General features: G+C 43.2%; 1 protein-coding gene across 3 annotated transcripts; it reads right to left on the reverse strand.

Moving 5' to 3' along the window:
* Positions 1-3,530: 3,530 nt before the first annotated feature.
* Positions 3,531-23,114, reverse strand: LOC142258712 (uncharacterized). 3 transcript variants are annotated; one of them, XR_012727848.1, is made up of 2 exons: positions 23,019-23,114; positions 3,531-4,415 (listed from the first exon to the last, which is right to left on the reverse strand). XR_012727848.1 is itself a non-coding variant. In XM_075331330.1 (2 exons), the coding sequence occupies exons 1-2, from the start codon at positions 23,095-23,097 to the stop codon at positions 15,948-15,950; spliced, it is 1,407 nt and encodes a 468-aa protein (XP_075187445.1). In that variant the 5' UTR covers positions 23,098-23,114; the 3' UTR covers positions 15,305-15,947. The 3 variants fall into 3 exon arrangements, 1 of the variants encoding a protein (XP_075187445.1); XR_012727849.1 differs by lacking the exon at positions 23,019-23,114 and adding an exon at positions 4,699-10,060; XM_075331330.1 differs by lacking the exon at positions 3,531-4,415 and adding an exon at positions 15,305-17,275.
* Between the last annotated feature and the right edge of the window lie 1,022 nt (positions 23,115-24,136).

The following is a 24,136-nucleotide window of genomic DNA, read 5'->3' on the forward strand; positions in this document are numbered from 1 at the left end:
TTGCGTTCACATGCGTTTGCGTGCGTTATAGTGAGGATCCAGCGACTTGCAGTTTTTTAACATCTTTCAAAAACGCTACTTGTAGCGTTTTTGAGCTGCGTCCAACTTCTGCAAATTGCTGGATCCTGACTAAACAGCACGCAAACGCAGGTGAACGCTGGCATGCTGATAGGCAGGATCCTGCTTGCTCTACTGAGCATGCCCAGAAACCAGCCCGTGATCAGTCTCTCTCTCTCCTCCCTCTATCTCTCTCCGCCTCTCACTCCTCCCTCTCTGTCTCTCCCCCTCCCTCTCCCCCACCTGAGAGCTGAGGACACTCGTAACCAAGGTAAATATCGGGTAACCACTTATCTTAGTTACCCGATGTTTACGTTGGTTACGTGTGCAGGGAGCCCGGCTCCTAGCAGCTGCAGACGCTCGTAACCAAAGTAAATATCGTGTATCCAAGCAAGTATACCCAATGTTTACCTTGGTTACGAGCCTCGCAGCTGTCAGATGCCGGCTCCCAGTCTGGCACGTTTAGTTCCCCTCACTCCCGATCACATGACTCCAATGCCCGCCCCTAAACATCCAGTGACAGGATCCTGCAAAGTAACACATGCGTTTGCATGCATTTTTTGCTGTAAAAGCAGGATCCGCTTTTGCAGCAAAAAACCGTTCAGGACGCATGTTAAAAAGACGTAGTGTGAAAGCAGCCTTAATGGGGCACAATATCCTACATTGGCTATGATATTTCGGGTATGGGACAGAGGTAAGTTTCTTTTGAAGATAAATGGGCCTACGGAGTTCTGGCCACTGTGGCGGAACCCGGATTTGCCAGAAATTAAAAAAATTAGTGGGGTTCAGAGGATGGGAAGATAAAGGGATCCATTTAGTGTCACAAGTACTTCAAAATAATATTCTTAAGAGTTTTGAGCAATTGAGAACGGAGTTTCACCTCCCGCATGTCTTCTTTTATCAGCATTTACAGCTGAGGCACGCACTGGAAAGACAGGGGAGGACAAATCCGGTGACAGTGACACCTAATCAAACATTACATATGCTACTTACATCTGAGTCCTCTAAAGGCCTTATTTCCGAACTATACAAAAGATTACTACCTGCCCATCTGGAGACATATCCACTGACTGTTAAAAGTAAATAGGAACGGGACGTTGGTCCCCTGACGGAAGACCAATGGTCTGACATTCTAGAACAGGTCCCTAAACTGGCGGTCTGAGTGCCAAGGGCTTTCTCAAGTATAATCTCATCCACAGGGTATATAAAACTCCCAGTCCCATTCAGAATGGGACTTAGACCAAATGCACAATGTGTTAGGTGTGGACAGGATGATGCCCATTTGATGCATGTTATGTGGGAGTGTGGAAACATTGGTGATTTCTGGAAACAAACCCTGGGACTCACAGACCAAATATATCATATCACAATACAGCCGTCACCTTGTTTATGTTTGTTGAGTCTGTGGGAGGGAGGAGTAGATCCGGACTCTCCAACAGCCCTGTGAATAGCACGTATCCTGTATCAAGCAAAGAAGATACTGGCATACCATTGGTTAGATCCTCTACCACCGTTATCAGAGCTTAAAAATAAATTAAATAACGTCATTAGATTGGAAAGGGGAGTTTATTTAAAGAGAAAAACACTGAGAAAGTTTTACAAAATCTGACAGCCATGGATGGAGTCGCCGGGTCTCCCCTCTGGGGCACTAGTGCAGAATGCAATGTTGGACCAGTAACTGTTGTGCTTGCAGTGAATGGAATGTTTGGGGAGTAAAAGTTAAAACTAGTGTTTTAAGTGGCGAAGTGCACTTTGAGCGGCGCTGTGGGAGAGGGCCGGAAGGGTGTGATTAATGACTAAACGGGGAGAGAAAGGCAAGCGGGTATGGAAATATGATGCACAGCGACACGGCTGATGGAGGAGACTTTTCTATTAGACTGAGGTATTATTGCATAATTTAAACTTTTTATTATCTGTGGAGCCATATTGTTTGTAGGCTCAATTTATATAACTGATCTAAGAATCCTTTTTTCTTTTTTTTTTTTATATAGAGGAAGAACCTAATTTATAGACAACATATGTTTTTTCAATGTACGCTTTTACTAGTTATATAAGATGCAATATATTCTCTCTGTATTGATTCTTAGTTGTTTAATAAAAAAGATCTGATTTAAAAAAAACAGACAGACAACTACATCTACATTTTGATTATTTATATACACAGATATTCTTAATACGTTTGAACAAACAAGCTATAACTCAGGCGACCTCTACAGTCCCCCCTTAATAAAATATCTGTGATTATTATTAACGTTAAATTTTTTACCATTGAGATATATTTTATTATTTGTGACTTATTGCCCTTGGGACTTTAATTATATAAATATCTATATATGCGGGCTTTTCATGAGATCGGTTTAATTTAACACTACAGACTTTAACTCCCCCCTTAAGTACTCATTTTATACATTAAAAATAACTTTTTGATCTATAGGGGCTATTAGAATTGACATTATTACTCTTATGAGGGCACATTATCCTGATTATCAAAGATTGAATCTAAAATTTATTTAAAAATTAGCACATAATTAAAAAAAACAAAAAACAAAAGAACATTTGCTACAAATTGTCCATGGTTCTTCTTTCCAGATATAAAACAAAAAGGAAGATACTTGGTCAGTGCTAGTCCACTTAGGGCCACTTTGTGAACCTGGATAATCTGCTTTTGATAAAAAAAACAACAAAACATGATGAAACTTCATGTATACAGTTTGTGGCACAGACTTGGAAAAAACCTTCTGTGATAATGGGTAGAATAGCGGCCGCTTTCTGCTTCGGTTGCGACGGGTCCATTGGTTTCTGAGATGTGACGTCAACTCTTGTGTCACTGCCAGTGCTCAGCAGACTAGGCCGGGGAGACATCAGCCTGATGGGATAGGCTCCTCCAAACCTTTTCCCGAAATGAAAGAATCTATAGCTAGTATTTTATATTAAGGAAAATCACTGAATATATTCATATGAGTTAGTAGGTGACAAAAACATTTGTAAATGGTTAGATTACAGTAACCAAACCACATTTTTGGGTCTATGAAATGGCTGAATTAAGTATTTTAGATTACTCAATTCGTACCCTCAACAGTCTCCCCTTTGACTCACTTCTGCCATTTCCAAATACTAAGGGTACCGTGTTCCCTTAGGAAAAGAGGAAGAAAGATCTGTTGGAAAACCTGCCTGACTGAACGTTGAGGCATGGGTGGAAAGGGGAATGGGATTTCTTCACCGGTTTGAGACCAAGGACCCCTAAGCGAGTCCTCACCCTTTGTAGTTGGACTTTCCCATGTCTCAAGGTTCTCTAAAGGGTACTTTACACGCTGCGACATCGCTAGCGATCTCGTTAGCGATGTGAAATTCTAGATCGCAAGTGCGATCTTTTGAGATCGCACATGCGTAAAATGACCTATGTGCGACCTCGAAAGATCGCACTTGTGATCTAGAATTTCACATCGCTAACGAGATCGCTAGCGATGTCGCAGCGTGTAAAGTACCCTTAAGTCCTCTCTTCTAACTGTTTTGGCAATGATGGTTTGGGACTGTACAGGTCTTTTTGTAAAGGATAAATATGAGGAGGACGCTTAGTGCAGCTCCGGTGGATCAACCCTTCTGCAATGCGGGGCGTGAATCCATGTTGTCCTGCCGTTGAGCTTTAATCGAAATTTCTGTGTCATTTTAGGATTAATCAGTCTCCTGACCGAAAACCATATACTACTAACTCTGATTTAGGATCTGAAATTAGAAAATACACTTGTTTATTTCTCTAATTAGTCAATCATATGAAAATTATACGTGCTTTGCGCTAGACCAAAAAAAAAACATTTTACATTGAAACCTGTTTATTACTAAAGAGAAACACAACACACACTAAGGAGAAACACAACACGCATTGATTTACAACTTATTAGTTTGTTTTTTTACATACCACTTGCATTATGTGGATTTTCAGCAATGACATAGTTTTCTGCACTGGAAAGCCTCTGACCAGACTTGGAAAGAAATCTACACAACACACACAGACTTGCATACAATGTGCTCATGATAAACATCTATAATCAGTTTGCAGTCTGTAAGAATGGGTAGAGCAGGTGCAGGGTATTTCTACGGACTCTTTACAGTTTTTCCCTCATTGTTTTAAGAACGTGCTTCACAAGACTGGGTGAATTTGCCTACCTGGGTACTGAACCCTGGCGTCACCAAAGCGCACACTGATATCCAACTTTCACAGATGTTAGTCCATGTTACTTGGGCCATCATTAAGAAGAGATCTCATGGCAGAGAAAGCTTACCGCTCTTCATCCACAGACCTTCCTCAGTCAGCCGGCTCCCTGCGTCTTGCACTCCACTCCTTATTGGTTCACTTGATCCTGTAGGGATTTAAGAACACAAGGATTGACAGAAGTCACTGACGTGACAAATGTCACCGAGGCATGGTCTTTGTGCATGGTAAAGGACTCCTCAACTCTAGGCCCGTTCACTGCTTCTTGGTCAGCTGCAGCTGTGCGGGGATCTCCATCTGATTCCATCAGCTCAGATCTAGACTTTCTTTTCGGCGTACCTAGCTCATTTGACAACAGGAAAGATCTACATGCTACATACATTTTGACTATCTTAACTACCTCTGCTCCACCCATCTAGAGAGGCACTTACGTCACTTCCTCCTGTACCGATAGGAGAGGAGGGAGTGGCCTAAATTTAGACCAATTCATGTCGTGCAAACCGTAGAATATCCAGTGCAGAATCGACCACCATTTGATTCCATATATAAAAACAAAAACTAAAAGAAATATGCATTAGATCATTCTTATAATAGACATGTTTTATAGTAGTCCAATAAACATGACATAACTGTTGCAAAAGAAAGGCCAGCTTTAAAGCCTATCCAATATGTCTGCTGTGCGTTTTACTGCTGGAAAAATATAATAGATATCTACTCCCCCCCCCCCCCCCTTTTCGTGTTTTGTTTTTATATACTGCTTTGACAAAACTTATAAGTTTATAACAGAAGACAATATAATAAAACAACCGATAAATATAACTTATACTTTACTGGGGAATTTTGAAACCTTATAAACACGGTTCATAGATATTCTGTATCTACAAAAAAAAGGAAAGTAATCAATATTGGCAGTTTGTATGCAAAAATAATACAAAACAAAAACATAACGATAAAAACAAAAAAACCTAAATGTGTATATTTTAAGAAATATACTTTTCCCTGCAAAATTAATTTAATTATTTAGGTATTAGCATTATACTATTGATAATTTCTTGTCAAATTTTGAACTCTAAGGGGTACTTTGCACACTACGATATCGCAGGTGCGATGTCGGTGGGGTCAAATTGAAAGTGGCGCACATCCGGCATCGCAGGCGATATCGTAGTGTGTAAAGGCTAGATGATACGATTAACGAGCGCAAAAGCGTCGTAATCGTATCATCGGTGTAGCATCGGCGTAATCCATAATTACGCTGACGCGACGGTCCGATGTTGTTCCTCGTTCCTGCGGCAGCACACATCGCTGTGTGTGAAGCTGCAGGAGCGAGGAATATCTACTACCTGCGTCACCACAGCTCCCGTCAGCTATGCGGAAGGAAGGAGGTGGGCGGGAAGTTTACATCCTGCTCATCTCCGCCCTTCTGCTCCTATTGGCCGCCTGCCGTGTGACATCGCAGTGACGCCGCACGACCCGCCCCCATAATAAGGAGGCGGGTCGCCGGCCAGAGCGACGATCGCAGGACAGGCGAGTCCACGTGAAGCTACCGTAGCGATGTTCGCTACGGCAGCTATCACAAGGATATCGCAGCTGCGACGGGGGCGGGGACTATCGCGCTCGGCATCGCAGCATCGGCTTGCGATGTCGCAGCGTGCAAAGTACCCCTAAGGATTAAATAAAATCTACTTCACCAGCCGGAAAAAGCACTTGTTAGTATATAAAACACATATAGTCCTGCAAATCTCTGCAGAAACCATTTTTTTTTCCTTTTTCTTTCTACTTCGTCAGTTTTTTTTTTTTACAACTTGTAATAAGTACACCCTCCCACATATCTTTGCTGGCTTAGCAGGCTTATGCCCCCCCCTTGTCCTTCAGAGTACGCGATGTTAGAACAGCTGGTGGGAAAAACAGATACAAGAAAAAAAACCATGGGCAGAACTTTCATTACAGGAATATATAAAATATATTTTTGTACCGTGTCAGCCAGCAAAAACAAAAGTACTACAGAGACATATATTACAGAAGCCTTAAGATTGATGGAGTGGAATGGAGAACATCATTAGAGCGGGTAGGTAGCTTGGGACTGGAAATCACTGCAGCAAAAAAAGCAAACAGTCCGGGGCTCCCCTCTGTATCACTAGGGAAGGTTGGGGCAGACTCGTGGGTGTAGCCCGGACTGTGGGCAGTATCTTGGGAGATCTCCTGGGACTGATTTAAAGGGATACTGTGATACTCTGGGAAAAAGCAACCAGGCTTCAGGTAGATCATTACTGGATCTACAGGGAATTTACTCACACCATTAGGCCCTTTTGACTATAATAGTCCACATCAGATTTATTAGCACATGGGATAGAGAGCATCACAGTAGAAAATGCCCATAGGAGGCAAATCTCCCCACACCCTTCTGGGAAATATAATTTAGTCACGGTAAGAGTAATACCTCCTTCTCCATCATAATTTATGGCGGCCTTTAATTTATTTAATAAATAAACCAGCAACTCCCACTGGGGCAAAAATAGCAAAATATGGTCGGGAGTTATATCAGACACTTTATTAATGGAATTGGTTACAACAGCGTCAACTATAAATTTCAAAGAGGCCCCTGCAATACTTCTTATTTAATCTGACCATTACAGTATAAATTTATGGGCGATTGGCTTTGGTTTTGGGGCCTTGGACAGGAGATTGGAATGGTGGGCCACTGCATCCTCTCCGGAAATGCCCGGGCTGACCACAACGCCAACAATTCTGTTGCTGGCTCTGCTGGTTTTGTTGATTGGGAGCTACGTATACGGGGTTTGGGCCCTGTCGGGGCATGGGCTGTGGTGGGGGCTGCACCGGCGCGGTTGTATACACAAATTGATCTTGAGCCCATCATCTTTTTAAAGCGGCACAATACTGTTGTCCACTTCGGAAAGTGGTGTCATCAGTGCCTGGGGGCATTGTGAGATGGCGTTTCATTAAGGGCCAAAAACTGTCTCCTGCTTTTACTTTGATGAGATTAATTAGGTCCTTCCGAGCAGCTGAATATAACTGGTGGACCTGTAGCATCTTCCTATAAAATCGCATGGTGTTAATGTCGGGATCTGGCAGGCAGGGGGATTAATGCCGCTGACTGGATGGGGTTGAAAGGGACATATTTAAATGAGGGCTGTTCCTCGGTAGGTTCGGGGTAAGGCTCACTATGCGTCCCAGGGCAAAAAGGGGGATCCAAGGGGAGGGGATTGGTAACTGGGGAGCGTGACGCCAGATTGGCCGGTAAGGGGAGAAACGGCATTGCAGGTATGGGAGGGACCAGGGGTATGGGTGTGGAAAGGGTTAAGGGATGCTGTCTAATGACTGCAGCATCTGTGAATAATTCCGGAACTTGTCCAGAATTGGACTGTGAAATAGCAACAAAACAACCTTCTTGAGTGCCCCTAAAACCATCCTCAGACTTGGGTGACCTATAGGAAAACACATCTCCTCGCTCATCCTCTTCTTTGACCTCAATATATCCTTTCGATAGCAATATCTGCGTTATTCTGTTAAACAATTCAGCATCAATCAACAATCTCTTGTTACCTTCAGGCTTCTCAGCTTTCTGTCTAAACATTTTTGCTATCTTGGTGGTGTCTGGATTACACTAATATAGGACTATGCGGTGAGCGTTAAAGCCCGGCCGGAACTTAAGGCCACACCTCTACACTAGCTGGCAACTCCTCAACTATATAGTAATAAGGGTATCCCGCGCTTGGAGGAGGGGTACAAAATGTATTCCCTCTGGACTTGATCAGCTGCACCAATATTTTTTTATTGTCCTAATCCCTATCTTCTTTCACTGAGGATCTGTCTCATGAAAGGAGGAGGACATACAAAAATGTACATGCATATACAAGAATGTCCCGACCTCCCGACTTGGTCAACTGTATCAAATTTAATGTCCTAATCCCCATATTCAGTCACGGGAATCCCCCCGCATCTTTAATTACAGACCGGGTCAGTCTAACTAGCTATATCCAGCCACCACCGTCTTTCCTGCCCTAACAACCGTCCTCTGGATCCCGTGTGACACTCGATCCACACCTCAGAGCTGGGATCGTGCTTGGAGCTCCAGCGGGCACTACCCTTGAGTCACAATCAGGAACCTTTTAACACCGATAAGGACACACAGCCCGTCACTCCCTCCTCTCCAAGAACAACCACAACAGCAGTGAATACAAAATATGTAACACTCCCCGAGGGTTGTAGGGGGATCAGCCTGGTTGGAGCGGAGGGAGGTCTCAGTCCGTGACATCCAAACGATCGGTATTTGCAGGTCGGTAATGCGTCCTTGAAGGAGCTCCACGCTGGTGCGCCAAACTGTCAAGGGAGGAATTTGGTTGAAGACTGCTAATGGAGTCCTCGTTTGGGATATCCAGAGACGGTTCTGTATTAGCTGTATATCATTGCCAATATATATCAATGTATATAAGACAAAGAACACACAGACATGCTCTCTTTCAGCCAGCGTCATCAACTGAGATAGTTTAATTCGATAGATCCAATTATACAGTAAGTAAGCATGAATAACCTTGAAACTGAACAAGGAGTGCTTTCACTCCCCAATTTCTCACATCACATTGCCTGCTCTCCCGTACATTACTTTTGTGTGAACATTACTGATAACACTTTTACAGCTTCACATTCTGGCTTCATCATCTTTGGTTAACTCCTTCATGATTATACAACTTTGAATTATACTATAGGTCTGTGCAATTGCTACATAGACAGACAGATAATTATACAACTACATCTACATTTTGATTATTTATATACACAGATATTCTTACTACGTTTGAACAAACAAGCTATAACTCAGGCGACCTCCACAATATAATTTAGCAAAAGTATAAGTCTGACCCTCCACTGAAATTTTTAAAAACACAAACTGTCCCTGCTCATCCAGGTCTATACCTAGCACATTTTGTTGCAAATTCTTATGCACCGCTATGCTCACCCCTTTAGATCTGGAGTCGGGGTTGGAGCTATGGTACCACTGCATAAAGTATTTGTTTTTGACCTCTGGAAAGTGTTGGCTTTTAAAATGTGTTTCCTGAATAAATAACACCTGTACCCCCATCTTGTGCATGCCATATAATATTTCTGCACGTTTCTGAGGGGTATTGAAACCCTTAACATTGAGCGAGGCCACCTTAATTGCTGACATGTTGATTTTTTTATTCCTCCTCACGGAAGGGACTTGTTGGGTAGGATAGGGAGAGGATACTGGGAAGTAGAGAAAGGTACACACAAGGGGTACGATAAGAAAAAAGGTGAGAAAGAAAGGTACCACAAAAAAGACTAGAATAGCAAGCCTATAAAGAGAATAGGCAAACTCCTTAACACTATGTCAAGGAGAAGTTTTATGGAGAATCCAACCCACTTGCGTGGGGTAGATGATCCACTACTTGTTGAAACAAGTTTAGTAAGTGGGGGGTGTCTTTCAATAACCAGAACAAACACCCACAGGGGATCCCCTACAATATCACATAACGTACTGTATAAACACACAGAAAAGGACCCGTAATGACTCATAACCTATCCCCTCTCTCTGAAACCATTATTTTATGTCATGAATGAAACATCCTGTCAGGAAGTCCAACTAGTTAAGTAAGTATCTTGGGGATAAAACAATCCCAACATTTTAGTTTTCATAAAGGGAAACGCCGGGTGACCCTAGATCCATCCCAACCCTCATCCCCCACCATATGCCCTCCTCCAACCCCCAACCCTCAAAAGGAGAGGGGAGGGTCAGAGGGGCCACTGGGAGAAGGTCAGGGAAAAAAAAAAAAAGGAAAGAGGGCCCACCCCCCCCCCTAAAAAAGGGGATAAATCTCCAGCCCCTCCGCTTACCTATTGGGTCACCCCCGCCTTCCCGCCCAGCAAATAAAGCTCACACAACCTAGTATTCTAAATCTAAAGGAAACCCATATTCACAGTCCAGATGAACGTGTAGACCAGCGGATCATCGATGATTCTTCGTTTCTTGGCCGCGACTGTTGCTGTGCTGCTCTTCTGCGGGTAGTAGGCCTCTCAGGAGGTGCCAATGGGAATGATGGCCAGTCCAGATTTGGTATTGGCGGTAGATTAAGGCGCTCTAAGAACTCTAATAAGCCACTTGGATCTTTCAAGGTCACCATACCTCTTTGATCTCTGACCTGCAGTTGAAACGGAAACCCCCAAGAGTAGGGAATATTTCTCTCTTTCAATGCCTCCAGAATCGGTCTCAGGGCTCGTCGTTTAGAAAGTGTGGTTCTAGACAGGTCTGCAAGAAACATAAGGCGGGCTCCGTCGAAATCAAACGGACTCTTGATCCTTGCTTGTCACATTATTTCTTCCTTTACTGTAAAGCAGTGGATTCGGCAAATGACATCTCTAGGGTTGTCAGAGTCCTGGTTACGAGGCCTTAGAGCTTGATGGGCTCTATCAATCAGCAGCTCCTCTGTGGGCTCCCTTCCGAGCAGTGAATTGAAAATACCTTTAAGGGTAGAGAATAATTCCGCTGCAGGAGTTGCCTCTGTAAGTCCTCGGATCCTAATATTATTGCGGCGGTTACGGTTCTTCTACTGTACCGAAGAGGAAGTCAAATTGTTTTGAGTGAAGAGTGAGGATATCACCCTGTGTCTTCTGCTCCACCGCCAATGAGGTCAAAGTTGCTTCCAGTCGGGTGACCTGATCTGACATCTGCGCCACAGAAGTATTCAGGGCCTGTATTTCAGCTTTATAAAGATTCTCAAGTCTCCCTATGTAGCACTTCATGTCTGCTTTAGTTGGAAAATTCATCATTTGGGATCTGAGATCTTTAAACTCTTCAAACACAAGCAACAGGTGTCTCTGGGGTGCTACAGTTGGGATAGCCAGGGGGACCGGTGCGCGAAGGGTCTGCTGACATGATCTTCTGCATTATTGGTTTCAATAGGCAAGGACTGCCCCATATTTTGTTCTTCCCTCTGTGCATTTGCTGGAATGTTAGATTGGGCTGCAGCCGACTTTTTGTGATCCGCAGCTTTAAGATGGGTGTTTCCTTCTTTAAAAAATGTCTTGATGCTCTCCTGGGAGCCTGTGATCTGGGTCTCTCTTGGGGCTGGGGATGGTGCCAGTGAGTTTTCAACCTCTCTTCACCATGGGGAAAGTAATAAATTCAATCCAGGCATATTAGGGTAAGTTCGCACAGTACGTTTTTCGCGGCGTTTTTGCTCGTTTTTCGGGTGCGTTCTTGGCCTCAAAACTGCATGTCTTTGCTTCCCCAGCAAAGTCTATGAGTTTTCATTTTTGCTGTCTGCACACAACTTTTTTTTTAAGCTGCGTTTTTTAGCTTTTAAAAAAAAAAAAAAATGGACGTCAGTTCTTTCCTGCGTTTTTCTGCGTTTTCCCCCCATGCAATGCATTGGAAAAACGCAGAGATCAAAAACGCAGCAAAACGCAGCCAAAAATGCACCAAATCGCGGTAAAAACACATGCGTTTTTTGCCGCGCAAAAAAATGCAGCCTGTGCACATAGCCTTATGGTGTATAGTAGGGGGGTCAGAGTAATCAGATTCTTCCACACGTCTGTGAGGAGTCAGCCTCAGCGCTCCAGGATGCCGGGGGTTAGTGTTATCTCTTCACTCTGGACAATGCAAATATTTCCTCATGACAGCTACACTTAGCACCTGTAAAAGCTTCCTGCAAACTTCTTTCCCTTGCTATGGGCCTGCACTTCACCCCCCCCTCTCTCAGCTACATGTGCTCAGCTGCCGGCAATATAACAGGTTGCATCCACACTGCTCAGCTTCACTGGTACCTGTATGGAGGACTCCAGACTGCACCAACCAGCTCTCCCAGCGTTACAGACTGCAGGCCACAGACTCCACCACGAGGTACAGGCCTGCTTAGGTCACAAGCCTGCAGACTCTCTGCTCCACTTCACCTCTTCCCTGGGGATCCCATATCATGCTTGTCCACCAGCCCCCGCAGCTCACTGCAGCTCCAGCATTAACCCCTGATCGTGCACAGTCCTTCTCCGGTGAAATAGCTCCTCTGCAGGGTAAGACTCCCCCGTGGGTGCCAGGAACTTTCAGCACACAAGTCTGCTCCGAGCCATTGCCAGGCCACGCCCCCCCAGCTTCTTACCTTTTGATACAGCTTGAGTTGCCTTTTTGAGGAAGGCAAGACGGTTGGATCAGCGGTTCTCAGAAATAGTGGGTCGCTGTTCAGGCACAAGATTTATTGTTGCCAATCAGCATGGGACATATAAGATTTTGCGTGTGTGGTCCTAATTAAATTAAATTATAAAGATCTTGTATGTATGTATATATAGGAGACACCCCTCTGAGACAATAAAGTATCAGATATAGCTCTCCCTTTGTCTCAAACAAATAAAAGATTACATCATCATCACTCATTTATATAAAGCTGGTGTGCCACACAGCGACAACGACGTCGCTGCTACGTCACCATTTTCTGTGACGTTGCAGCGACGTCCCGTCGCTGTCGCTGTGTGTGACATCCAGCAACGACCTGGCCCCTGCTGTGAGGTCGCCGGTCGTTGCTGAATGTCCAGCTTCATTTTTTGGTCGTCACTCTCCCGCTGTGACACACACATCGCTGTGTGTGACAGCGAGAGAGCGACGAAATGAAGCGAGCAGGGAGCAGGAGCCGGCGCCTGGCAGCTGCGGTAAGCTGTAACCAGCGTAAACATCGGGTAAGCAAGGGAAGCCCTTTCCCTGGTTACCCGATGTTTACCTTCGTTACCAGCCTCCGCCCTTGCTGCCAGTGCCGGCTCCTGCTCTGTGCACATGTGGCTGCAGTACACATCGGGTAATGAACCCGATGTATACTGTAGCAAGGAGAGCAAGGAGCCAGCGCTAAGCAGTGTGCGCGGCTCCCTGCACTGTGACATGTAGCTGCAGCACACATCAGGTAATTAACCCGATGTATACTGTAGCAAGGAGAGCAAGGAGCCAGCACTAAGCAGTGTGCGCGGCTCCCTGCTCTCTGCACTGTGACATGTAGCTGCAGCACACATCGGGTAATTAACCCGATGTGTACTGTACCTAGGAGAGCAAGGAGCCAGCGCTAAGCGCGGCTCCCTGCTCTCTGCACATGTAGCACAGCGACGTTATGATCGCTGCTGCTTCTGCTGTGTTTGACAGCTAAGCAGCGATCAGAACAGCGACTTACAAGGTCGCTGTTACGTCACAGAAAATGGTGACGTAACAGCGACGTCGTTGTCGCTTAGTGTGAACCCAGCTTAAGACTATATAAACGTTTTAGTTTCACATTCCTGAACTTCACTTTTAACAAAGAAACTGATACTATACAAGTCCTTATCTAAAGTAAACAGAGGGTCTCTGTTGCATTACACCAAAGGAGATACAGTACAGGCTCTTAAGCCTAGGTCACACGTGGCGATGCAGCAGCGATCATGACGACAATTTGACCTTATCAGGATCGCTGCTGCGTTGTTACATGGTCGCTGGTGAGCTGTCAAACAGGCAGATCTCACCAGCGACCAGTGCTGTTATGATCCGGAACCATGGAAGACCACCATAAATCATTGGTAAAAGGTGACAAGAGCATTGGCAACTAATCTGGCCACCATCCCCTTACTAACCATCACAACTAGAAGTAGCCGAGGAGTGAACTAACATCCTGTGCACCGCGAACCCAGCCGGAGAACTAGCTATCCTAAAGGAAGGAAGGATGAATAACTCTCTGCCTCAGAAAATAGATAAAGAATAGCAAGCCCCCCACATTCAAAGACTGCGGTGATATAGGAAAACACAATACACAGATAGATGATAGGATTAGCAAAAGGTGAGGCCCTACTGACTAAATAGGACAGGATAGGAAAGGGGCTGATGGTGGCCAGAGAAAAACCCTACAAAATTCCAAATTCCTGATAGTACAAAAAACCCCTCAGATCGCTAGATCTGAACTCCGTCCTATACCAGGCGCTCTTTTCATACCAATGAACAGAAAGCAGGAACCATTACAAATCCAAGAAGCCACAAACACATGGACTTATAAGAGCAATAATCCAAACATAGCTGCAGGGAGCTTCCAAGCTAAGCAACCGAGAGGGAAGATCCCTGCCTGCAAATAAACTGAAAATAACCACAGTAAATGACAAACTCAGATAAGAGCAAAAGAGCCAAACAACAAATAAAGAGCCAAGCACTTATCTGGGGTAGATGTGGTCAGGAGCAGGATGAAGCATGCTGGTGAACAAAGAACAACTGACATCCGGCATAGCCTGCTATCAGACCAGGGTTTAACACTAGAACTACTGGACTCGTCACACCTATATAGAAATACATGGTGCAAAGTAGTCAAAATGACTACCTCAGTAGTTCTAGTGTTAAATAAGCAGAGAGTTAGCAATGGAAACGCCCATTGCTCAGCACACCTGCTCTCTGTCCAAAACATCCCTAGCCACAAGAGGGAGCCTCACAGCAGCCAAAGCATAACTGACATTCCCAACACAGCCCCCAGCCATAAAAACATATTGTATTCAGTACAAATGGGGTGTGGCCCTCCCTCTTGGTGAGCTGGACATTTCATTCTGTGAATCCCCCTGACTGTGTGTGTCCTGTTGGGACCCGGTCGCTCTCAGCCCTTAGCCACATTGAGGCCTATTTTAGACCCATGGTAAGGTTTTAATATTAGAGAGTGTAGGTACTATCCCAACTGGGTACACCTTGGCGTTGGTGGGATAGCTTTATGCTTTTTTTGATCAAAAACAGTGTTTACTAAGTACCCTATGTTTATATGCACTATGCTTTTATTTAGTTACAACAGGGTATGTTTTCACAATTTTTCCCTTGGTTTCTCACAGCCCCCAGCCAGCAGCGACGCGTGGAAGCAATGCTGCACTTGGTAATTAAGGTAAATATCGGGTAACCAAGCGCTTGGTTACCCGATATTTACCTTGGTTACCAGCGCACACCGCTTAGAGCTGGCTCCCTGCACTCCTAGCCAGAGTATACATCGGGTTAATAAGCAAACCGCTTTGCTTATTTACCCGATCTGTACTCCAGCTACGTGTGCAGGGAGCCGGCACTGGCAGCGTGAGGGCGGCGGACGCTAGTAACCAAGGTAAATATCGGGTAACCAAGCAAGGAGCTTACCTTGGTTACCTGATATTTACCTTGGTCACCAGCGTCCGCAGAAGCCGGCTCCCTGCACATTCAGTTCGTTGCTCTCTCACTGTCACACACAGCGATGTGTGCTTCACAGTGGGAGAGCAACGATGAAAAAAATAGTCCAGGACATTCAGCAACAACCGGCGACCTCACAACAGAGGCAAGGTTGTTGCTGGATGTCACACACAGCGACATCGCTATCAAGGTCGCTGCTACATCACACAAAATGGTGACTTAGCAGCGACGTCGTCGTCGCTGTCGTGTGTACCATGACCATTACACAAAGACAAAATGGAGTGTAGATTTAACAAAATGGATTCTGCTCTCATTCAAGCAATATACAAATGGATGAATAATGCGTACAACTTGGCTATAACAAAAACAAAAATTCTCCAAATTAAAAATGTGTAAAAAGATGAATAATTTGTAAATGAACCATTATAAAAAGTACACAACCGTAATGACATAAAATTAACTCTTTATCAACAGATATTAAAAGTCTATTAATAAATACTAAAACAGAGATTCTATTCATGACTATGGCTTCACTCCTGTGTGAATTTTCTCATGTGTAATGAGATGTGATTTCAGAGTAAAACATTTCCCACATTCTGAACATGAATATGGCTTCACTCCTGTGTGAATTTTCTCATGTGTACTGAGATGTGATTTCAGAGCAAAACATTTCCCACATTCTGAACATGAATATGGCTTCTCTCCTGTGTGAATTCTCTCATGTTTAACAAGATCTGATTTCTCAGCAAAATATTTCCCACATTCTGAACATGAATATCGCTTCTCTCCTGTGTGAATTCTCTCATGTGTAATGAGATGTGATTTCAGAGCAAAACATTTCCCACATTCTGAACATGAATATGGCTTCACTCCTGTGTGAATTTTCTCATGTGTAGTGACATCTGATTTCTGAGCAAAACATTTCCCACATTCTGAACATGAATATGGCTTCTCTCCTGTGTGAATTCTCTCATGTGTAATGAGATGTGATTTCAGAGCAAAACATTTCCCACATTCTGCACATGAATAAGGCTTCTCTCCTGTGTGAATTCTCTCATGTGTAATGAGATGTGATTTCACAGCAAAACATTTCCCACATTCTGAACATGAATATGGCTTCTCTCCTGTGTGAATTCTCTCATGTTTAACAAGATCTGATTTCAAAGCAAAATATTTCTCACATTCTGAACATGAATATGGCTTCTCTCCTGTGTGAATTCTCTCATGTTTAACAAGATCTGATTTCAAAGCAAAATATTTCTCACATTCTGAACATGAATATGGCTTCTCTCCTGTGTGAATTCTCTCATGTTTAACAAGGTCTGATTTCTGAGCAAAACATTTCCCACATTCTGAACATGAATATGGCTTCTCTCCTGTGTGAATTCTCTCATGTTTAACAAGATATGATTTCTGAGCAAAACATTTCCCACATTCTGAACATGAATATGGCTTCTCTCCTATGTGAATTCTCTCATGTGTAATGAGATTTGATTTCAGAGCAAAACATTTCCCACATTCTGCACATGAATAAGGCTTCTCTCCTGTGTGAATTCTCTCATGTGTAATGAGATTTGATTTCCGAGCAAAACATTTCCCACATTCTGCACATGAATAAGGCTTCTCTCCTGTGTGAATTCTCTCATGTGTAATGAGATTTGATTTCAGAGCAAAACATTTCCCACATTCTTCACATGAATATGGCTTCTCTCCTGTGTGAATTCTCTCATGTGTAATGAGATTTGATTTCTCAGCAAAACATTTCCCACATTCTAAACATGAATATGGCTTCGCTTCTGTGTTACTTTCACTTCCCTTAGCATTCTGTGTGGAACTCCTGGTACCGTCATCTGCCATAAATAAAATTGAAGTTATAAGCTTTTAATAATATAACCTCAAACATACACAGACACACATAAATCCATACAAATTCCAAAGTGTGTAGTGTTCTACTTTAAAAAGGCCTATGCGGCAGAAGACACCCAAAATGACATTTTAAAAACTGCACCCTTTGAAGTGCTTAAAACGACATTCAATAAAACATATCTACAAAAGCATATCCAGTGGCACTCAATAATATATGGATACTTTGGCATTGCATTACTGCTGTAGAAATATTAAAAAAAAAGGGACTAATACATAGGTAATGAGAAAAAATGAATAAAACGACAGGCATTGCATTACCGCTTTAGAGATATTTGCAAAGTGAGATTCTTAGTTTATGCACAGGTAAAATATATCTTTGTACCGTGTTAGCCAGTAGAGATAAAAAATTGTTTAAAAGAACTGAAGTCCTCAGTGGTTGATACCTTTTAATGGCTAACTGAAAAGATGGTAATAATAGCAAGCTTTCGAGACTACTCAGCTCTTTTCTTCAGGCTCAATATAACACAAAATCTGAAGAGTCACATATTTATACACAACAGGACAAAGAATGGGGCAGTAAATAAAAAGTTATGTGAAGCAGAACTATCACTATGGCAAGAGGACAAACTGTTGTGGCCATAAATATTTCTGCAGTTCAGTGTGAAAGTTTTAGTGACCTCTGATTGAGGTCTGGTCCAGGGCTGTGATGCCCCCGGATGGTCTGAGGAGCACATCTCTTAATTGATGTAAAAAAACATGAATCCATGAGACATTCATTTCTCCTCTGAATGTTTCAAAGGTCATCATAAGTTTGTACTCCCATAGTCTCCTCTCTCTCTGGGACTTGAGGTTACCTTTCAATACCAGCAATTTCATGTCCATGATGCTGTGGTCTAGGTTACAAAAATGTTTGGCCACAGGTAGATCTATCCTTTTTTCTCTAATAGTGTGGTGGTGAGAATTCATTCTTGTCCTGAGTGGTTGTCCTGTCTCCCCTATATACAGACCCCCAGTTGGAGATTTGGTACATATAATTAAGTACACCACATTGGTTGTGGTGCAACTGAAGGTACCTGGGATCTTGTAGTCCTGATGTGATCTGGGAATCTTTATCTTGTCCGTTGTCAATATAAATGGACAGGTCTTACATTTTTTCTGGTTGCAGGGAAGTGTTCCTGTTTGAGAGGACAGGGAGCTTTTGACAATGAAGCTTCTTAGATTTGGGGGTTGTCTAAAACACAGAAGTGGGGGGGGATCTGGAAAGATAGATTTTAACCGGGCATCCTTTTGCAGTAATGGTTGTAGTTTCCGTGCAGCTCCTCTTAACACCTCCAGATGTGGATTGTAGGTGATTGCAAGCGGGACCCGGTTGTTTTCTTTAGTTTTATAATGTAGGAGATGGTTTCTTGATATTCTGGTGGCTCTTGTAATCTGGTTTTCAATTGTTCTTGGGTGGTAGCCTTGATTTAGAAAGGTCTTTCTGAGGCCCTCAAGGTGATTGTCTCTATCTGTACTGTTGGAACATATCCGATTGTACCCGATAACCTGGCTGTACACTATAGAGTTTGTGTTTTGGATGAAAACTGTCCCATTTCAGGTATGTTGGACGGTCAATTGGCTTCTTGTACAGGGATGTCTCTATTTCATTGTTCCGTAGTTTAATGATGGTGTCCAAGAAGTTGATTTCAGTGCAGGAGTAGTTGAGTGTTAGGTTGATGGTGGGATGAAACGGATTAAAGTGTTCATGGAAGGTCTTCAGCTGCTCCTCAGACTCTGTACAGAAGATTAAAATATCGTCAATGTAACAGTAGTACGCCAGAGGCCTGATAGGACAAGAGGATAAAAAGTCACTCTCAAGCTTGGCCATGAAAAGATTTGCATATTGTGGTGCCATTTTGCTTCCCATTGCAGTCCCAGTCTCCTGTAGATATATGTTATTGTCAAATGCAAAGTAATTATGGGTGAGGATGAATTTTGTAAGCTTCACTACAGAATCGGTATAAGTTCCTGTATTTTCCAGGAAGACTTTGCAGGCATTCAATCTATCCTGGTGTGGAATATTAAAGTACAAGGATTCCACATCCATGGTGGCAAGGATGGTTCCCTCTGGTAGAGAACCTATTGCTGATAGTTTTTTCAATAGGTCAGTAGTGTCCTGGATGTAGCTGGTTGTATCCCTTACCAAGGGTTTAAGGATACCCTCTACCCATCCAGACACTTGTTCAGTGAGAGTGCCCACACATGAAATGATGGGTCTTCCTGGGTTTCCAGATTTGTGAATTTTGGGAAGCATGTAGAATGTGCCTATTCTTGGACTTACCGGTATCAGTTCATCAGCTGTTGAGGATATGTCAGGCAGACAAGAGACCAAATTGTTAAGTTCCTTGTAATAGTCCTGTGTAGGGTCAGACTCCAATTTTTTATAGTAGCGTGTGTCCATCAGTTGTCTGCTTCATTCATGTAGTCTGATTTGTTCATCATGACTATTGCACCCCTTTTTCTGCAGGTTTAATGATGATTTCTTTGTTGGTTTTCAAAGATTTTATGGACTTTCTCTCCTGGGCACTGATGTTGGATGGTTGCCTCCCGTGTGTGTCTAGGATAGTGGATTCACATGTTGCTATATCTGGATAGTGGATTTTACCAAATGTCTGGAAGTGTCTATATAGTTATCCAAATGAAGGTTGCGTCCTGGTGGAGGTGTCCAATCTGACATTTTCCTGGTTGTCAAGACCAGTCTTCCTTTAGTCTGGGTGGATTCTCAAACATCTGCATCGTTAAAATATTCCCTCAGACGTAGTCTCCTGAAGAAATCTTCCATGTCACTGCAGAGTTCAGTTTTGTCTAGAGCTTTAGTAGGACAAAATGAGAGTCCCCTAGAAAGCACAGCAAATTCCACTTTGTTGGGTTTATAATCCCAGAGATTGATAAAACAGATCCTTTTGTGTCTTGAATGGAGTGGTTGTCCAAGTTGTTAGGTTTTGGCTTTGTTCTCAACCTGTTTGTATTAAGTCCAGAATTGAGGTGCAGTCAATGTAGTTTCTTTTCCTTGTTGTGGATCAGAAGAGTTCGTAGTCTGTAGTAGTATTGTTGTACTTTTTGCTCTGTGCTTTCTGGAAGCGTCTTCCTTTGTGTTTCAAATTCCCTCTGGATTTTACTCTTGATGCTGTAGAAGACATGCAAAAGGTGGTTCCTTAGTCTCTCAGAAGTCCTGTGACAAAGGTTTTGTGCATAATGGGTATTTTATGTATGTAGAATTGGGTTTGTAATCCAGAGTCCTTTGGGGATCAGATTCTCCTTTTTGCATTTGGATAAGAAAAATATGTCACTGTCCAGTTGTGCACGTTTCTTCAGAAGTGTCTTTAGTTCCATCTTTTCAGTTAGCCATTAAAAAGGTATCAACCAATGAGGACTTCAGTTCTTTAAAACAATTTTTTAGTTTATGTATTGACCAATCCATGTGAGCCCGATAACCTTGACAAGCACCTGACCAAGCACTCTGCCCTATAGCCAGGGTGTGTCCACCATCTTATTTAGCCAGAAGGCAGACATGCAGATTTTTAATCACACAGAAACATTTAAGGTTAGGTTCCCAATATAATGAGATCACCTTGTCAAAGTTATTGGGCTCACATGGATTGGCCAATACATAAGCTAAGAATCTCTCTTTGCAAATATCTCTGAAGCAGTAATGCAATACCTATGTCTTTTTACTCATTTTTCACATTAGCAATGTATTTATCCCTTTTTTGTAATATTCCTACAGCAGTAATGCAATGCCAAAGTACACTTTAGATGCGTCACAGAAATGAAAGCAATGTGGAAGGAAAAAAATAAAGATTTTAATTTTTCCCACAAAAGTGTTGCTTTAACCACAAATTTTCATTTTCCCAAGGGTAAGATGAGAAAATGGACCATATAATTCTGTTGTGCAATTTCTCATGTGTACGCTGATACCCCAATATATGCTGTAAAACTATTGCTTGGGTCCACGGCAGGGCTCGGAAGGGAAGGAGCACAATTTGACTTTTGGAGAACAAAATTAGCTGAACTAGAGGATGCCATGTCACGTTTGTAAAGCCCTTGATGTGCCTAAACAGTGGAAACACCCCATAAATTCTCATTTTGAAATCTACACCACTGAAGTAATGTATCTAGGTGTGGAGATCATAGGAGTACCCTTATATAGGGCAAGGGGTCTTTAGAAGACCCCCAGCTATTATGGCGACCCATATGCACCCAATGATAAATGTTGCTGGGGGCGTTGGATATGTGGAACATTGTACCCCATAGGCTGCGAGCTGCAAATGCTGCTGTCGAAAAGTTAACAGCAGTGGGTGAAGCTTACCTCCACTGAATAGACATCATCTGCTGGCAATAATGGAGACTCAGCTTCTGAGCCGCAAGCAATAGGATGTAATAATATGTTACATATCGAAAAGGAGTTAAAAGAAAACCTGGCAGCTACAAAAACATTATTTACCTGCAGATATAGTGGTAATCTGAGTACCTAGCATTTAAATGATATCTATCTGGTTTATTAGAACAGTGTGTGACGCTAGTCACTGCATGGACAAGCCGTGAGGCAGGGTTATCAAACGTTCCGGGGTCAGATACAAAGAGAGCATGCCGTGAACTAAGGGGAAAGACAAAGGCATAGTCAGCTCTGGGGTCAGAATATCAGGAGGATAGCGGATATGGGCAAATGGATTGTCAGAGGAGGTCCAAGGTCTCCGAGCTATAGATCAGAGCACGATAACCAAGTCACACATTCGCAGGGAGCCGCGGTGGCGACGGACTTTGTTCACAGGCAACCTGAAATTAGTTGCTCAGCTTCAGCTGAGTGTTTTACACTGTTTTCCAGTCCTGTGGAGTGGTTTGTGGCTCCTTGAGACTCAGGGGGCTAATTTCTATTCAGCTGTCTTCTCCCTATTTAAGGTTTGAGATATTACTTGTTACTGCAGATGATACCTTCAGTTTATGCTCCTGTGATTCCGGTCTTTGTGGCGATCCTTTGTGGGGTTTGCATCTCCACTCCCGGTGGGGGGGAGAGGGGGTGTTAGATCAGGGTTTTGGACAGGAGTTAGTGTTACGCTGGCAGTCCAGACTTGGATACCATCAAGCCTACCCCTGGAATAAGGGACAGCACAAAGTCCCTAGTCTGAGGGCCTGTTTCGGGGGAGGGTGGGGTGTCTCTTCTCCAGTTACCCCGACACCTCTGTGATACCCTGGCTTTGGGATTAACTACTCAGCTAAGTAACTGATCAATCACTCAGAACAGGGAACCCATGAAGAAACCAAACAACTCCCAGTTTCAGATTGGACAGTTGAGCTGTCGCTCAACAAACTAACAGCTTGGCACGGCCCTGATTCCATAGAGAGGCAAAATTGTCACTCACTGCGCCCAAGACAACGGAGAGATTGTGACACAGTGTCTGCAAGGAGAAAATGCAGTTACATTCTCCCAGCAGCTGCTCACTTTCAGCCTCTCCTACTGTGCTGGTGACTGCAACAGTCACCACTCACTACATAGTGAGTGCATAGTAATCAGCCCTCTTGTTCCTTGGCTGACAGCCTGTGAGCGGTAAGTGTTACTGTTTCCCGCACTGCATCAGTGACTGTATACGAGCGGCAGCAGGGAAAATATAACTTTATTTTCTCTTTGCAGCTGGGAATGTGACTGTTCTCCTTGTTATTTAATGGTGACTCTTCACTGAGGAGGGTTACCTGTGGAAAGGTCTCTACTCCGTTCATCACTCCGCACATCCATTCCTCCTTTTTCCATTGTGTCTGCAGCGTTCTGCATATCTTTTCCCTGAATTTCAAAGCTGTAAAATAAATAATGTAAAAGTCAGGGACAGAAGGGAAAGTCATGTGGAAGGTTCTAGATGGACGCTTCTGCTACCAGAGCCGTGTGGCCCCTGAGACCAATCCATGCATGGCCTCTACGCCTCCTATATCCCCCGTGCTGCCCCAGAGTCAGTTCAGCAGGGATAGAAGCAGACGTGGCAGGATCCACTTAGTGTGGTACATTATGACATTGGGATTTCCTTCATTGTTTTGTCTTCACAATTTGGACGCCCTAATGCTTATTTTTCTGTCATTTTATAATTGTTTTAGTCAACAATGTTGTATTTTTGAAAGCTTTCTTTTTGAGGTACATTAGTTTTATTCAATTTTTTTTTCTTTAAAGTTGTCCGACATAAGCGCAAACATTTTTTGTAAGCTATTCTGTGCTGTATTGTCATATAAGGCTACATGCGCACGCTGCAGTTTTTTCTGCACACAAACTGCAACCAAAACTGCACCTTATCAGAGTGAGCCTGGAAATGTCCCAAAAACGCTTGTAATGTAGGTGCGTTTTTAGTGCGTTTTTAGTCATTGCGTTTTTTTGAAGGAGAAACGAAATATGATAGGAAAGGATAATAGATAGATAGCTAGAATACATGACAAATAGTAAAAAATAGAAAGAATAGCTAGATGGATAGATAATAAGAACATATAGATTAGATAATAAGAAAGAACAGAAAGAATACATAGAAAGAAATAATAGAATAGCTTGAAAGAGGGATAGCTAGCTTGGTTAGCTGTTTTTTTGTTTTGTTTGGGGGGGGGGGGTAAAAAAAAACAACAACATGGGATCCCCCCATTTTTCAGATACAGTAAAGGAACCGCAGCAGCTGCAACCCTCAGCTCTTTGCTGTACCTTGGCCAGTTATGAAAAATAGAGGGGATCCCACACGTTTTTTTATTATTTGATTAAAAAAAAAAAAAATGACGTGGGATCTCCTCATTTTTCTAATACCAGCCCAGGTGCAGCAGACAACTGGGGGCTGATAATATTA

Source organism: Anomaloglossus baeobatrachus (assembly GCF_048569485.1).
Source record: "Anomaloglossus baeobatrachus isolate aAnoBae1 chromosome 3 unlocalized genomic scaffold, aAnoBae1.hap1 SUPER_3_unloc_2, whole genome shotgun sequence".
NCBI classification, from domain to species: domain Eukaryota; kingdom Metazoa; phylum Chordata; class Amphibia; order Anura; family Aromobatidae; genus Anomaloglossus; species Anomaloglossus baeobatrachus.